This window comes from Diorhabda sublineata, chromosome 6, assembly GCF_026230105.1.
Source record: "Diorhabda sublineata isolate icDioSubl1.1 chromosome 6, icDioSubl1.1, whole genome shotgun sequence".
NCBI classification, from domain to species: domain Eukaryota; kingdom Metazoa; phylum Arthropoda; class Insecta; order Coleoptera; family Chrysomelidae; genus Diorhabda; species Diorhabda sublineata.
Window position 1 is genome coordinate 33,218,477 of NC_079479.1, and position 16,654 is coordinate 33,235,130.

The 16,654-nt window shown below is 30.9% G+C and overlaps 1 protein-coding gene across 16 annotated transcripts in view; it reads left to right on the top strand.

Moving 5' to 3' along the window:
• LOC130444871 (uncharacterized) overlaps positions 1–16,654 on the top strand; it is a 103,490-nt gene that overhangs the window by 8,120 nt on the left and 78,716 nt on the right. For 13 of the 16 annotated variants that reach the window (XM_056780196.1, XM_056780195.1, XM_056780209.1 and 10 more), the window contains exons 2-6: positions 500–831; positions 1,881–2,108; positions 7,996–8,147; positions 10,998–11,071; positions 11,191–11,286. In XM_056780196.1, coding sequence (XP_056636174.1) covers positions 2,013–2,108; positions 7,996–8,147; positions 10,998–11,071; positions 11,191–11,286 — 418 coding nt within the window. In that variant the 5' untranslated portion in view covers positions 500–831; positions 1,881–2,012. Of the gene's footprint in view, positions 1–499; positions 832–1,880; positions 2,109–6,432; positions 6,628–7,995; positions 8,148–10,997; positions 11,072–11,190; positions 11,287–16,654 lie in introns of those variants that run through there. The other 3 variants (XM_056780197.1, XM_056780204.1, XM_056780200.1) reach the window with 3 other exon arrangements.

A 16,654-nucleotide genomic window follows, 5' to 3' on the forward strand; every position in this document is an offset into this window, starting at 1 on the left:
GCCCAAATATACCTCAATCTCACGGTATGTCTCACGACGATTTTGCAATATAAGTTTACGCACAGCATCGATGTTTTCTGGCACAACGGCCTATTCTGGACCACCTTCGCGAAATTCATCCTGTAACAAAGGGCGACCATCGTTGAATTCGGAAAACCTGTCTCGAGATGGTGCACAATACTTTTGGTTTAATCCACATCGTAATTGATTGAAAATCATCGCACAAAAATGTTCCATTTTCAAATTTTGAACAAAGATGATTGTTGCAATTATATGTAAACCATTCAAAATGTCAAACTTCAATATTGCACTGTCAAATTTGACAAAATCACATCATTGTTGCCATATCTCAAAACTAGCTTTCTTATATATATATAGGGAATTTCCGAAATACTTTCTATATTGTATCTTTATTTGTAAATCTTTCTTGTTTTTTTCAGGAAAATATTTACTACATCTATATTACAAACTAATAAAAACTTCCCTTTTTTTGTTACAGCATCTGACTGACCTATAAACAAGCAAATAGGAAGTTGAAATTAATATCGATGTAACTAGTCATCACGAAACTTCTATTTTGATCGATGACCGTTAAGATGAACCTCGATGTAAAATCAGACATAGCATGGTGCGCCAAACCGATCATCGGTCAACAGACAATCGGAACGCACGGATTTATGCCTGCCGTGTTTTGAGAAATTCATCCAGTTGGCAGCGTCCCAACGTCGACGTCGTATGTCGCCGTCGACCGGCTAGAGTTGGGAAACTTATTCCTTATAGTTGCGTTTTGTCAACAATGTTGATTTGAAATAAAGATCCAAATCATTTTAGGTAAATTCGTGTCGATAGATTCCATTTATTATAGAAGAATATTTAGGAATAAATAATAATCATCCTATTACGGTTCTGGAAGATGAAATTATAATGCTAATTATAAAAATAATATATAGCAAATCAAATAGATTATCGAGAAGGTTTTTAGTAAATCAATTCTAATTGGAAAAGTTTGAAATATCTACCATATCTTATTTTTCTTAGAATTAAAAAATTAACTTCTTATTATGACTTATTAGTCGACATAATTTTATAAAATATTTCATCATATATAGAAATGAATTTAAAAAGCATCTCACGATATTAACAATCCACGTATTTACCAAAACAATCATCAGTGCAAAGGTTTTTGCCCAAATTTCGTTATACCCATCAAATTTCCTTTTAGAAAGAAAAAAAATGTTTTTAACTTCGAAATTGAGTTCTGTTTTAACGATTACTTCATCATTCTATTGAGCTATCGAATTTCAATTAGGCCATTGTTTTTGCTTCTGCATATAGATTTATGATTATCTTATAGAATCAGTTCGATAATTTACAGCCTCCATTGTTTTTCTTCTTTTTCATTCTTTTAACAAACATTTTACCATGTACATAGTGAAAAAATAACCTTGCAAACTGCTTTTTTACTTAGTTTGGGCGATGTAACTGCCAAGCCGTTTTGGTTTTGTTATTAATTGATGATTGCAGGTAAATCATTGTTTTTCATTCCATTTGGAAAAACTTCGCCGTAATCAAATACTCTAAAATGGTCAAAACATACCATGATATCCACCATCTCTCTCAAACTAATTTTATGATTTTCCATCACGAAAACTAACTGAAATATTTCCATCGAAGGTTAATCACTTGCAAAATTCGAACAAACTATTAAAGAGAATTTTGGTCGTTTGGAAAATATTTCTTCAAGAGAAAAATATAGAAATATGATTGATGGTAATCACTACTTGTCAGAAATTAAGAAAGCAACGTTATATTCCTCAAATTAATAAAGCTGGAAGTCTTGAAATGTGTTATATTTATTTTTTCATTCTATCAACTTTCAGAACAACGAATAACTAACCACGGTCACCTCGAGGACTTCCAAAACTTACTAAATGTGTAAAATATCGTATATTCGAAACTGGTAAAAAGTAACAGTTAGCACCGTAGCGTCTTATCTTTACATCGAGCAGGTTATGACGGCGCGAGAAGTCGTGCTGGAAGGTGGTGCTCCGTGGGGTTTTCGCATGCACGGTGGAGTTGAACATAATCAGCCGTTGAGAATTTCTAGGGTGAGTATTGTTTGCGAATTTTTTATGAGCCATTAAATACTAAATTCTACACCTTCGGCGCATGCTTATTACTACGTACACGATAACCTAACATTGTTGGATATTTTTTTAGATTAATTTAGATGTTTAAGGTCGATAATTCAGTCAAAATCTTTCTTATATCTATTCTTTTATTGTTTATTATATGTGTTTGTAAGACTATTATTGCAACTTGGACCAAAATGTAACCGTTTAAACTGAAACAAAGAATTACAATAAAAGTTTCAAAGTAAATAATTACAAAGAAAAATTTAGTAACTTCTTTATTCTGGACTCGATTTCCTTATAGATCGTTTTATGAATTTCTTTATTTAATATTTAAATACTTTGAACTCGTTTAAATATTTGCAATGATAATACGAGGGTTGGTCTATGACTTTCAAAACTTCTCATTTATTTGAAATGTCCATCTGTCATTTCATTCCTGTTGATAGCATATAATATCTTGATTTGTAGATAAATAGAAAAAAATGAATGATTCTTGAGCATTTTATGAAAGGGATTAATCACTAAAAGCAAAATTGAGCTTAATAAATACGATGGAAATTCTATAACATCAATTAAAACAACGTGTACAATTTTATTGTAGCCGTACAAATACAGAAAACGTTTTGTACGCGTGATTTCAAATTGTAGAAATGATTTGGCCGAAATAAATTTGATTCTAACCTTAGTTTTTGAAAACAATAAACAATTGTATGTGAAATGAGACTTCAATTCTATCACATTATTTTTTTTATGAAAACAAAGATTTCATGAAAATATATTACGATCACACCATGAGAGAAAATAGAATTTAGGTTAGAAAGATTGATATATTAGTTTTAGAATGAAATTGAGTGGCTTGGCTGAGTTGGTATTTTTAAATAAATAAATTACTTTTATTGTCTCAATCAAGTAAAACGGCCTTGACTTATTTCTAGTGAAAAAATGTACACTATAATAATTAATGTGGGATAGTTCTTATTTGCATAAACGTAACTAAAAAAAATATTTACCACACAAATTGATATCTATGAATATACTTATTGATAGAAATTGTAAACGATTAAAATCAAAATCGATTAGTGAAACTAAGAATGATAAAATTAATGACTTGGAAATAGTTAATTTTGAAAAATAAATAGAAAATAAATTCTTTAAATAAGAGAGACTTTTTTGGGGAGAAAAACACAAATTGTTTATATTTACCAGTTCGAAAGAAGTAACAAAAATTATATAAAAAACATTTTTAATCATAACATGTTAAATTTTATCTAATAGATTGAGGAAACCAAAAGATAAGTCAACAGCTGATTATTAAAATTGTTCTAATGGTTAATCTATTACCTATTTGTTTATTCCTCTTTATATAAATTGCTGTCTGCTTTAAAATTAATATATTATTATAAATTCTTCCTTAAACTTACGTCTTTTGGTTCTTCTAAACCAACTTAGGAGCAAATACGACGTTTTCCTTTCGGTTGGTGTTTTTTTTTTCCAGCAGACATTGTCGTAACGAATTGATCTGGTGTAAGAACAACAATACAATCAGGTTATCTTTAATAACGAATCTTGTTTTCCTCCGGGGATACATGATAATAGGAAAAAGAGAAGAAAACGATTTAAAAAAAAACACAAATATGGTAACATGGCACTACCTAAGTGGAAACTTTTATTATTCCGAATCTTCCCATCATACAAGACCCTACTTTTCATTAAAACAAAGATAACCTCCACATTACAGCCTTCATGGATCAATACCACATCTCCAACTAAACATGTCTAGGAAATGATTGATCGTAGGCTGTATACAAGGTGCTCCGATGTGAAAATAATACTGTGGCATAAAAAAATTTATCATACGACGACCCCTCGTATTTTCTAAATAACGAATTTTTAATGGATGATTACGTATGTCCATGTAGTGTGTTTGACAGAATAAATAATTCTACACTACTATCTAAAGGCGCCAGAAATTTGTTTTAATTTCACGGCTTCATTTTCACATCATCTGTTCACTCCAGAAGTTTTTTCATCGAGTCCAGAAACACTCTGAATAATATAATATCTAATATATAAACATCGACTTATGGTTTTGATGTTTTATTGAAAAAATAAAAAAAAACACGTTCGACGTTGTGGAACTCGATATTTTCCGGAGGCGTATGTTAAAGCGGATCGAGTAGCGTTTTATTGAAGCTTGTATTGAATTTCAGCGGAGCGAAGATGTCAACAGACATTTTGAGTATTCTTTAGTTACCAAAGAACCGCCGATGAAGTTTTACAATTCAATTTTCGATCGGAATATGGTGCATAAGTGAAAAAGAATCTTTGTTGTTATTTTCAAATTTTGTTTTATTATAATTTTTTCACTGGTAAATATTGATACACAACATCATATTTGTTTTGTCTCTCACTTTTATTTTCTAATTCCTATCTTAATTACTACTTAATTACTACTTTACTTTGTCTTCTCCTTTCATTCTATGGTTCTTAATTGTTAGATGTTCAATTTCTTGTAGTTTTTGGCAGGGCCGGATTAAGCTAGTGGCTTGGGGGGCTATAGCCCCGGGCCGCAGGTCCAAGAGGGCCCCATCATTTGGAAATCATTCTGTATTTTTTGATGTGTTGATACCACAAATCTAACGTATTGATATTATTTTGTGAATTTTTCCGGGTTTTCAAATTCCTTAAGGGGGCCCCGTCATTATTTTAGCCCCGGGCCTTATAAATCTTAAACCGGCCCTGATTTTTGGTCCTACGATTGTTTTCAGAATTGTATTAAGAACATTTGAAGTCGTTTAGGAAACAATTGAATGAAGCATTTTCAACTACAGTTATTTTTGATTGAATTTGAATCATCTGAATTGAGATAATATCATTTTTGGTACAAAATATAACTTCTTGTTGTTTATCCAACTAAATTTTATATAATAGCGTTCGAATTTTTATTCTAATCCATTAGTATGCATTAAGAGGCATTTTGTTAAATGTAATTTGTATTCTTCGGACTGCTTACGCATTCAAGTGTTGATTTTTTTTACATTACATACCCCACTGTAACTCAAGTGTGTTAAAGTAGGTACACCCATTGAATTTCAATGATTACTCAATCTTAATCCTAGTTAAAAAACATTTATAGAACAGATACTTACAGAAGTACTTGGCCCAACATAAAAAAATACTAAAATTTTGGAACGAAATATATTTATTATTCAACGTATCGTCCTCTTAGCTATTTTTTCAGCGATGTTTCAATATCCTTTTTATAATAAAAATCGTCCAGCTCTTCAAAATAGCCATTAACTGCCGACATCATCTCTTCATTGCTAAAAAAATCTTTGACCACCGAGCCTTTTCTTCAAGTCTGGGAACAAAAAATAATCCTAGGGGGCTAAATCTGGCGAATAGGGTGCAAGAGATAGCAATTCAATCTTTATGGATGATCAGATCGAACAAGAATAAATACTTTTTTGATATTTTCAACCGTTTTGGACTCGACCCGAATGTGATTCATCTTCAACATATTCTCGGTCATCTTGAACCACTCAAAAACACGTGGACGCGACAAAAATTCATTGCCATACACTTGTTTCAATAAATTATGCGTTTCATTTGAAATTTTTCCAAGTTTTAAGTGAAATTTTTACTTCGCTTGTTTTTATGGCAAAACAAAAAACAGTCTCTATACAAACGAAGGCCGCGGCTATACTGGTTTGTCTACAGACACGGTAGATATTCGTAAATCTTTTTTCTGTAGCATCACTAGTTTCGCTACTTAATAGCCATACCTCGTATATTGTAAACTACTAAACATCCTACAGAATGACTTCATTGAACAATTAATACTAGTGTTATACAATTTTTGTTAGTTATTTACCTTACAACTGACAAAATTTACATGGGACAAACATCACAATATTTTGAAAATAGATTGAAAGCCCATCAGTGTAAAAAATAATGTAAAAAATAAGTACCTATAAAAAAATGTCATTTATATGAAAATCTCATGAATTTTTGATAAAAATAAAAATCAATTTCGAAATATTTCAAGTTACCACACATGTCAATGTCAATATTTTGATAAAATACTGTCGAAGCGTCAAAAAAAATTCTATTTTCATTTATATTCAGTAATATTAAAGTCTATAATTAACTTTGGTACATTTTCAATTAATTTACATCATCCTAAACACAAAACAATGACGCAAACCCCGTTTTTTTCGTTAACACGAAGCATATTAACCCATGCTACACCAATGTAGTTAAGTCAATATATTCTAATATAATATTGAAGAACTTGCGTATGTAGGTACTCCCGCGTCTGAATGAAGAAATTTTTCTATTCAGTGACCTACGAGACAATATTCGTATTGTGTCAAGTGACTTGGTAGTGAATAGTGCCTTTTGAAAACGTGTAAGACATCGTAATTGCGGCTCTGAGTTTTACATTATGTTGAAGTTCTGTTCACCACATGGAAGACGTAGGGAATATCTGGTATAATTTTTTTATTACTTTTCTGATATTGTTTATCTCATGAGTAAAAGTTTATCGTAACTCGCACTTTCAAGATAATAATCCATAAGTGATTTGTTAATATTATTCCACAGTAATGAACTCGATTATAAATAATTTTTCTAAAATATGTATTTATACATAAAATTAACGTCATTTTAGCATTTATCCAAATATAAATCAATCAATACTCTCTAAGAATCCAGATTATATAAATTAACACAGTTTTGAAAGATTGAGTTATACTATATTTAAAGTCAACGCAAAAAATGAAACTGCCATAACGGTCTGATTAAATATTTTGTATTACAATCTATTTTTATGAATGAGAGCGTAATAAAATGATGAAGTACCGAATTATTTCTAATTAGTTAAAAAAATGAAGACTCTCAAGGAATCAAAGCCCATCATAACAATCTTTATTCTGTTAGTAGTAATACGAGAGAGGTTTTCTTAAATCAGATTCCAAGTCTCTAAAACTAGAATGTTCGACTTCTTCCTGGAACTCTTTTTCTAAATATTTTGCCTTGCAGGATGGATCAAAGCAATTAATGTAACGAAAAATGACAAGAATCTGTCTGATAAATTGTATTGGGTGTTTAAACTATTTGGTTAGGTTAGGAAATTTAAAAACAATAATAATAACAACGAAATTGTCGATAATTTAATGTAGTACTCCAAAACTATTATCGATAATTAGTTTTGATGTCTAACTCCAAGTACAAACTTTACATTCATGTCTGGCATCTCCTTTATTCGACCAGCGCTTTCAATCTGTTGCATAATTTGTAGTAAAAATAACAAATGGACATTAAATCACGTTCCAACCGTTTCCTTTCAATAACAATGATTCAAACTTCGCTCTTAAAAAGTTTTACATTTCTCTGGAACGAGATTTCGAAATTTTAAAAGCATTTGGTGACATTATCAAAAAATTAAATTACAGTTGTGGTTTATGACAAATTTAACAATCGAAATTCATGATTTCATCAGTATTAGACTCCGAATTAGAATGTCGGGTTGATATATCTTTTCATTTTATAGTTGCAGGAATTTTAGTATACGAGCCAGATATTTGTGAAGTGTCAAGTCAAGTCGAGTCAAAGATGTATATCTACAATTTTTGTTTCAATTACAGGACTATATGTATCGCTATATATATTTGTAATCTTTATTATAAATCATTTTTGAGTAGTATCACCATTGAATTCAAAAGTTTTTTTGTTTTCTAAATCACCTCATGACTGCGTTGAACAAACTTTTTAATCACTTTTTAACATCTAGTATACCAATTTAACGATACCTAGACGGTATGCAACGTATAATACAAGTCTGCTCTGTTGGTTACAGGTCAACCCGGGAAGTAAAGCCGCACTAAAAGGAATTAGAGAAGGAGATTTGATCTCGTCAATTAACGGACAATCCACGAAATACGTAACGAATTCAGAAGCCCACGGATTTTTGAAAAATGCAGGAGAAATACTCAAATTAGGATTGAATGAGTGAGTCATGATTATACTACAAGTACAACAAGTATACAAATACTTTTTTCGTACAAGTTCAATTTAAAGTTTGAGATGTGTCCGTTATATAATATTTCAGTTTATTTCTTAAAAAAAAAATAAGAATAATATTTGAAAATTTAAAGTACTAGCATTGAAATTAAAACTTATATTATCCTTATTGGTATTCTGTTAGTATTTTATCGTTTTGTCTTTTTGTTTTTAAACATCGAAACTGACTTTTTTTAAAGTATTTGTTGCATTTCTTTCACTAACTTTCACAGACGATATAATATTGAGAAATACAAAGCTCAAATATTTCTTTATAAAATGGTAGTTGTAAAACTGAAGGTATAAAAAGAAAATACAAAAGAATGAGCATTTATTTATTGCAGCAGCTTTTCCATATATCTACAAGATTAAGTATATAAATTTGTCTTCTTCCTGAGTATGTTGTTAAAGCAATGGAATTATGTTTATTAATGAGAACGCAAAAAAAACAAATTCAATCAAAATTTACAAGGCATTCTAAATAAAATTATAAAAAATGTATGGATTATAATAATTAAATTAAAATGGTATTCTTAACGTTATATACATGTCACTTCACTAGGACCTTACACAGCCATAATCACGTGATATAAATCAGCTGGAAGAAGGCGCAGCGTTGTCTATTTTAAGTTATCATCAGTCATATGGATTGTGAAGTTTTATGCTGTTCATATTATGGGTATTTGTCTATTTTATTATTAACATGATACCGAAGCCAATTAGGCAATATTGTTAGCATAATTCATTGTAAAATTAGGACCGTTGCCGTTAAAAATATTGTTTAATTGGGGCCGAACTGCTGGGATTGGATCGAAATGACGTCGAAGTTTCAAGGAGAAGAATTGGCACAAGAAAAGTTTTGAATTAATTGGCAAGTAGAGGATAAAAGATAGTGGTGAACTGATGCTATTTATTTATCGTCCAATCAAACAATTTCACTTGTATGCTACTCTCTATAGCTTTTATTTTGTCTATGATCTATACAGAGTATGAATATTTATACCCTTCTAGTCTGGCAACACACAATACCGCCACGTATCATTATGAACAATTTTTTCCAATACATTATGTGTCTTGAAGTGACTTTTTTAGCATATTGTTTTGAAAAATTATCACATTTTTTAAATATTTCAATTCGGAATTCAGTCATGGTACAGAAATAGAAGTAAATCTCAAATTTGTTACACAGATATCGATAATAATGTTAAAATTAAGAGACAGTTGGAGTGTATTACATTCCAATTGTAATTAGATTCGAAATTATTTGTAATTACGTCAACAATGAACTAAGCATATCCATAACTAACCTATTTGTGCCTCGTCTTCCTGTATGAAGACCGTTCATCGTAACATCGCACCTAACATTTCATGCATAAATCCTATGGAAACGACATGACAATACACTTAAACGTTTATTTTTTAGTGCAATTCCCATAAATTTGCAGCTTATACTGTTACATTAGTATGTTGTTATTAGTTGGAAAATAATTTTTAAATATATCATGAATATGTGAATAGTAAATCAGAGGTAATGATACAGACGGGTTTTCATTCAAATTTGAGTTGAATTTTTCACATTTCCGTGCACAGAAATTATATTTTGCTATTATACTAGTATGGGAAGCTTAAAAAAATATAATAGGTCACTGCAATTGACCGAAAATAAGGAATATCTTATGGAAAATTGATAAACCTTCTGGAATACTATATATATATATATATATATATATATATATATATATATATATATATATATATATATATATATATATATATATATATATATATATATATATATATATATATTAATGAACTACACTATTATACAAGTATTTAATACGTACTTTAATTTTTCACTAGGTATATAATTTATATATCTATATACAATTTTTTCAAAATATTATATCGATTTAATTGTCAAAAATATAGAATTAAATAGAATGTATACAATTTTATATACGGTTTAAAATTGAAAATAACAAAGCTAACTGAAACGAACAAGAAAAAAAATGGTCAGTGAAAATCTGGCAATAATGCATGCAATAAAAATGGCTAATGTTGCAAGTGCGAGATCTTGCATGAAACATAACTTAATCTGCGCATGCTTTTGATCAATATTGCGTCTTGCATTTCGTTGCACGTTGTATTGCATCATTTCAAGCGTCTTTAAAGAACAAGGCAACCCTTTTCTTTTCTTCTACTTAACATTTTCCGCAAACAAAGTACTCCAATAGGCTATTTCAGAACGTAACCTCAAAAGTTTTTTTCCGTGCGGAAAACATCCTTCTGAGACTCCAATATGAGAAGTTATCTCGTGAATTTCGGGACAGAGACTACGGATATATGACAAATACAAAGATTAATTGACATTTTTGAAGACCTCGTACCTATTTAGAACAAATTATTTCGAATAATATGGAAATAACTTTCCAAACGCTTCATTCGCCATAATTATCACTAAAAGAGTCATTATCAGCTTTCCATTTACATTCAAGTGAACTAAGACACTTGCTCCTGTGCTTCTCTTTAAAACCAATACTCTTCATGTTGGTTTCTTCTTTTAATACTAACACAAATTATCAACAGTTGCCGTGACGTTGTACGTGGCTTATTGCAGCTTAGAAATACGATTCTTGATCTAGAATAATTGGAAACAATAATAAAACTCCGACGAGAACTTCGTAGATAAATCAAACCTATACAAAACACACTAGTTTTTAAGACCCGATATGGCTTCTTGGGAATTAACTTGATCATGAAGCACCTAGTGGATTGTAGATCAAATTTTTAATATTTCAGAGACCCATGCGGATCACCAAAAAGAAGACAGTATAGAACCGTACATCAAGAAACATTAGAAGAAACCGTGAAAAGTGAGTAATTCATCTTCTTTTTGTTTTGTACATCTCCAATAGTATATGTGAAATAGTAGGAGAATTAAGATTTAAGTTTCTAGGATTATTGTTATTAACATAATTACTATAATCAACAGGATCCAGTTTGACGACATACTCAGTTTCTAGAACACCCGAAGCTACTAATTCACCAACTGAATCTTCTCACAAAACAGGACAATCTTACTTAGATGGTAAGTGGATGATCCATTAACGAGTTTATTAGAAAAAAGAAACATCTGATACACAAAAACCCAATATCCAGTTTATCCAGGTTATATTTATTTATCATTACTTCCATCATTCTTTATCTTTGGCTCGATAAACTACTAGAAAAACCCAATTAGAACTTTCTCTTCAGATTACTTTTATCTAAAGGATGAAGATGTACATTGCTATCGTCAGATCTAAGTACGAAGCTGTTGCTTGAAATACTAGAACCAGACTACCAAGGATGTGTATATAACATGAGAATGGAGACATGTCTGCAGAAACTATGGAAGCAATTCTAAACCACACGAAGTGTAGAAAGAATGGGTGGAAGGAATCTTCAGCCTATTTAGTCAGTGAACAGGAATTCTGTAACATGCCTCAGGATGGAATCAGGAAAAAGATTAGCTTGAAGAAATTTATTACATAATACATTTTGCTTTTCAATCTACTAGTTCTAGGAATCTGGTATCTTCTTCAATTTCTTTTCTCCAGGTATTTCTTGGCCTACCTTCTTGTTATCCTCTTCACCATTTCCTTCTCATAATGTGTCCTTTACAATTTAGTTTCTGTGTTTTTATATACCTTATTATATTTTCTCCTCCCAGTTCTTCTATTTCTTATTTTTTCTACAATCTTCTTCTTCCTTTTACTGTAATATTTGGTCCTGGTATATTCTCTCGAGTATCTTCAAATCTTCTTCTTCCTTTTTATTTATAACAGTTGTTTCCTTGGCGTACGTAATCATTGGTATGTTTTATATATTTTTATTTTGTTTTTTTTTCACTAATATTCTTACTTTTGAGTAACTTTTTATTTTTTCCAAATGTTCGATAACTTTTTTGTATTTTCTCTCTGATTCTTTCTTTAGAAGTTTGTCCTAGATAACGTAAATACCTATTTCTATGTCCATCTTTCTTCTTCTATATTTGGTTTATATCCAGAACGACTTTTTTTGTTTCTGCTTCCATGTTGTTAATTGCTTTTATTAGTTCTTCTCTTGTATTGGCAAATATTGCGATTAATGACAAATTTGTGGATACAGCCCTGATACAATATTGGAAGGAATGTGTAAAAGATTGAATTTGATACTGAGAAACTGCGTCCAGATAATATCAGAAGTTTAAAATATGTCGCCTGAATGGACTTGGAGAAACAATGATTGCAAATTTCAGTGGTCAACAGCTGGTAGCATACTGGACAGAACAGGAAGATTGAATTGCTGCATTGAAGCCGATATATGAACTAAAATTTATTTAAAAAAAAACAGAAAGAACCACTAATTTAACAGCTCTAACGTCTATTATTTATTAAATTCCACTGCGATTTAATTGTTTTCGCTTTATTTTTATTTTATACTGTATTAAACTGTACCATTTAAGATTGATTGCTAACCGTTAAGGATAAAATTATGTTGATTAACTATTAATAACTTGATATGATGGATGATAAATTACATATGATAAAAATTCACAGTCAATATTACTTAGGTGCGTCCTGAGACATCGATTTGTTCCGCTACCCTCATAATCCATATCAATTTTTTTTTCGATTCATTCAATCAAAAGTGTCATTGCTCAAAACCGTGTCTCCCGTTTTAATCTTCGTCGTTGTTTACTTTTTCCTTCCGCACCTCTTTTAGTTTAGTTAGTCTGAAGCTGGTTTTCGTGGCGTTATTAGATTTCAACGTAGCGTAGGCGCGATCGATATGGTATAAAAGTGATGTTTTTTTTTTGTGTTATAATTTATGTATGTGCTAAGGTTTTTGTCAAAAACTATTGACAATCATCCACCATCCGCCAATTCTTGATCTTTTAAAACTAAAAACACATAACCGCAGTTAATAAAAATAGTTTTTTGTGGTTATGTGATGAAAAATCCCATCGACTGCGTGTCCAAGTTGTTTTTTTTTTCAGAAGTTTCCATAACAAAAATGTGTTTAATTACTTTTAAATCACCATAATTCTTTTTGTATTTACGTGAACTATCACATGTTTGGACCAACAAATTTCAATTTAACGTAAATCGAGATGTTTAATATTGAATAACTTCCCTTTTATACTGATAGGGTTGCGTTTTATCTACTTTTTCATATTTTTTACTCTGTGCTTTAAGCTGCAGTATTTTCGGAAAAAATTGATTCCGATAGCATGCAAACATCGATTGAGCAGAACCGAACTTGAATCAACTATAAACGAAATATATCTAATGGAGTAAAAACAATATTGTCTATTTCAGAAAGTTGTCTAAAAAAAATTATCATACGGTATACAAAATTATTGTTGTAATGTAAAAAATGATCCTAACGTCTTTTATATTTGTAATTTTCATGAATTTACTTTCATATTACTAATGATATATATTGAAATTCTAGATTTCTCTGAACTTCTTTGAATACTCTGCATTTCTTAATTTTTATATTAAAAATTACGTAAGTAAATCTTTCATTTTAATACTGTTTTTTCCTCCAAAGTAAACAGTATATGTTTAGTCTTTTATTTGGTCTTTCCATTGCCAGTTTTCTTGGATATATTCTTGGCACAAATTTCAAAATTCTTTATGGGCGTAATGTATTTCTGTATTTAGTTATTCTGCATCGAGACTAAATCCGGTAATCGTCTCTAAATATCCATAAAATCTTCTAAAAACTATCATCTGTTAAATCTAGCCTGTTAACTTTCCATGCTTCATAAACCACGTATACACATTTCCATGAAGATGCCGCTAATTTTCAAAATGCATCTTTATTTGCCTTGAGATCGGATTAAATAAAATTGAGTGAATCAAAATTTAGAATATCATTTTTTATGGAATTATAAAGAATGAAAGTACCGTGGTTGGAGTGTTTGAAAGACTTTCGAACGTTTTCTAAAAGCGGAGACAAGAGGAAAAAAGGCCGTGTTTGGATTGCGTTCAATCCATTTCGAAGCAGTAAACGTAAGTATTTGAGAAATTATTGTAACAGTAAAAGTTTGTCTCGTTGTTCGAAAGCATCAGTTTTCAAGTACTGCAAGAAACGCTCCATATATCTCTTTTAATAAAAACACATTTTTACCGAAGCTAATTTGAATGTAATAAATGCTAATTCAAACGAGCAGCATGCTTTCAACCAATGCCCAATATTGACTACTTGACAAAGTTGATATTTTGTACGAGTCCAACCTATTCTTCATCAGATGATGGATTTTACCTTCACGTCTTCACGGTCACAGGAATATAATTACCAGGATAAGCAGACACCAGCTTCCTGAGTTTGAAACATACGAGGATTTTAAAAGGAAGTAGGATCAACCAGTACATACAACACAAACAGTTACACCAGGTTGAAGATAGAGACATTCCAATAGGAAGTTAACCCTTTTAGATTTTTGCCGCTTTCCAGGTGAAAACAGAAATACATGTAATTTTATGGTTCAAGGCACCAGTGTACAGTTATTCATTTCGACGGACAATAGAAGCCATCTTGGAAACGTCCCCGCAATAATCAGAGAAATTACAGATCACGCTAAGTTCGGTTTAAGTACAATTTTTCATATTTCCTTAATTATTCATGAATATCAATTTGTACTATTCTTTCATTCGCGCATTGTTAAATAATTTTGTCGTAATCGAACTTGACACCAACTTCCGATATGCATGCAACCGTAATCATACTTTAGAACGAATTACCGTATATCCAGTAAACATTATTGTTTATTTATTTTTGTTCGAGTGTCATTGACTAAAGCATTGTTACAATTAGAGTAAACTATAGGAAATATTAAATAAATAAATTTTTTTCAAAACTCATTATTCATGAACAAATAAGCTCTTAATATTGCCCAATAGAAGATATTTTTCGAGATTTATTACGTATGAACATGGCCAAAGACTGCTCTGAACCATCCATACGTTGTTGGTTTTGATCGATTGTGAGTAAACGCGGCACCCACTTTGAAAAAAGCTTTTTCAGGCTCAAATTGCCTTCTAATATCTTTACGGCATCTGCCATCTCTCGTAATCTCAATTTACGATTAGATATAACCAGTTTGTGGACCTTGTTGATGTTTTCTGGAGTAACCACCTCAATTGGACGACCAGAACGGTCACCATCATCGGTGTCTGTACGACCACGTTTAAATTCATCAAACCACAAACAAATGATTCTTTTCGTTGGAACAGAGTCAAGATAACACTTTTGAAGCCATTGCAGAGCTTGTACAGTATTTTTTTTTTCATCCAGAAGCAATGATAAATTAACACACGAAATTGAAATTTGCAAATAACAAAAGCAACGTCACTTATATGGCTGGTACTTTTTTCTGACTAATCGAAAAGTCATGAAATTTGATACGTAGTCTTTTGACATCTTGTACTTCATAAACGTCAAACATTTTTAATTAAGTAGAGGATATACTTAACACATTAGTTCGTGTTGTTTGCAGTCATCTGTTGTAATCATTGAAACGATGACTTTAATGATAATAAAAGCAATGTGATTGTTGTGAGTGGAAAAATAGAATGAGTAGCCGAATTTAGAGGTCTGGAATAAGGAAATTTTCATGGTACTCAATAGATTCTTGTAGCATTTAGTAAATCTATCTAAAACGATAATTATTTGAAATCAAATTTCAATATTAACGATTAGAAACCGAAAAATTTCTATTGCTGGAGCTCCATTGTAGATGCCCAGGTGCTGCTAAATCCGGTCCCGTTTTTAAATGGACCGTTTTAAATTATTATGAAATGAAGAAAATAAATTCACTGCCATTGAATGAGTACAAGAAGTGACATCATTTGTTTGGTCTAAATACGGACAATAACGGGCTTGTTTTCATAGTATTTTTACTACGCATACTTGGAAAAATCAATCAATCCATGGCTCTTTATTTACGATTATGTAATGATAATATATGATTCCAATTTTCAATTGATTATGCAAAATCACACAGATTCATTATCGAAAAAAGAGGAGTGGATTGTTGTTACACATGAAAGCATCTAATACTTTTACAAACAGTGGCGTATCAATAAATTTTCAACTATTAATAAAAATATATTGAGGACACTGATGTAGAAAAAATTTTCCTCCGCGGGGCTGGCATTAGGATGATTGCTTTTAGGTGTTGATTTCGATTTGGGGTAGTCTTCGGTGGCGAAATAAAATTTTGGAATTAGAGAAACGATAATGGCTCTCCGAAACAAACTGTTGTCAGGCTGTAGAGAATAGTTGTAATAAGGGAGTGCCAAAAACCTACCCTCCCTCCCTGCACGTAACCTTAAGTAGCCTTTTCCATGACCTCTCCTCCCTGACCGATACTACGTGGTTTCGTTTCACAATATTTTACGTTTTCTATTACATATTTATTAAGA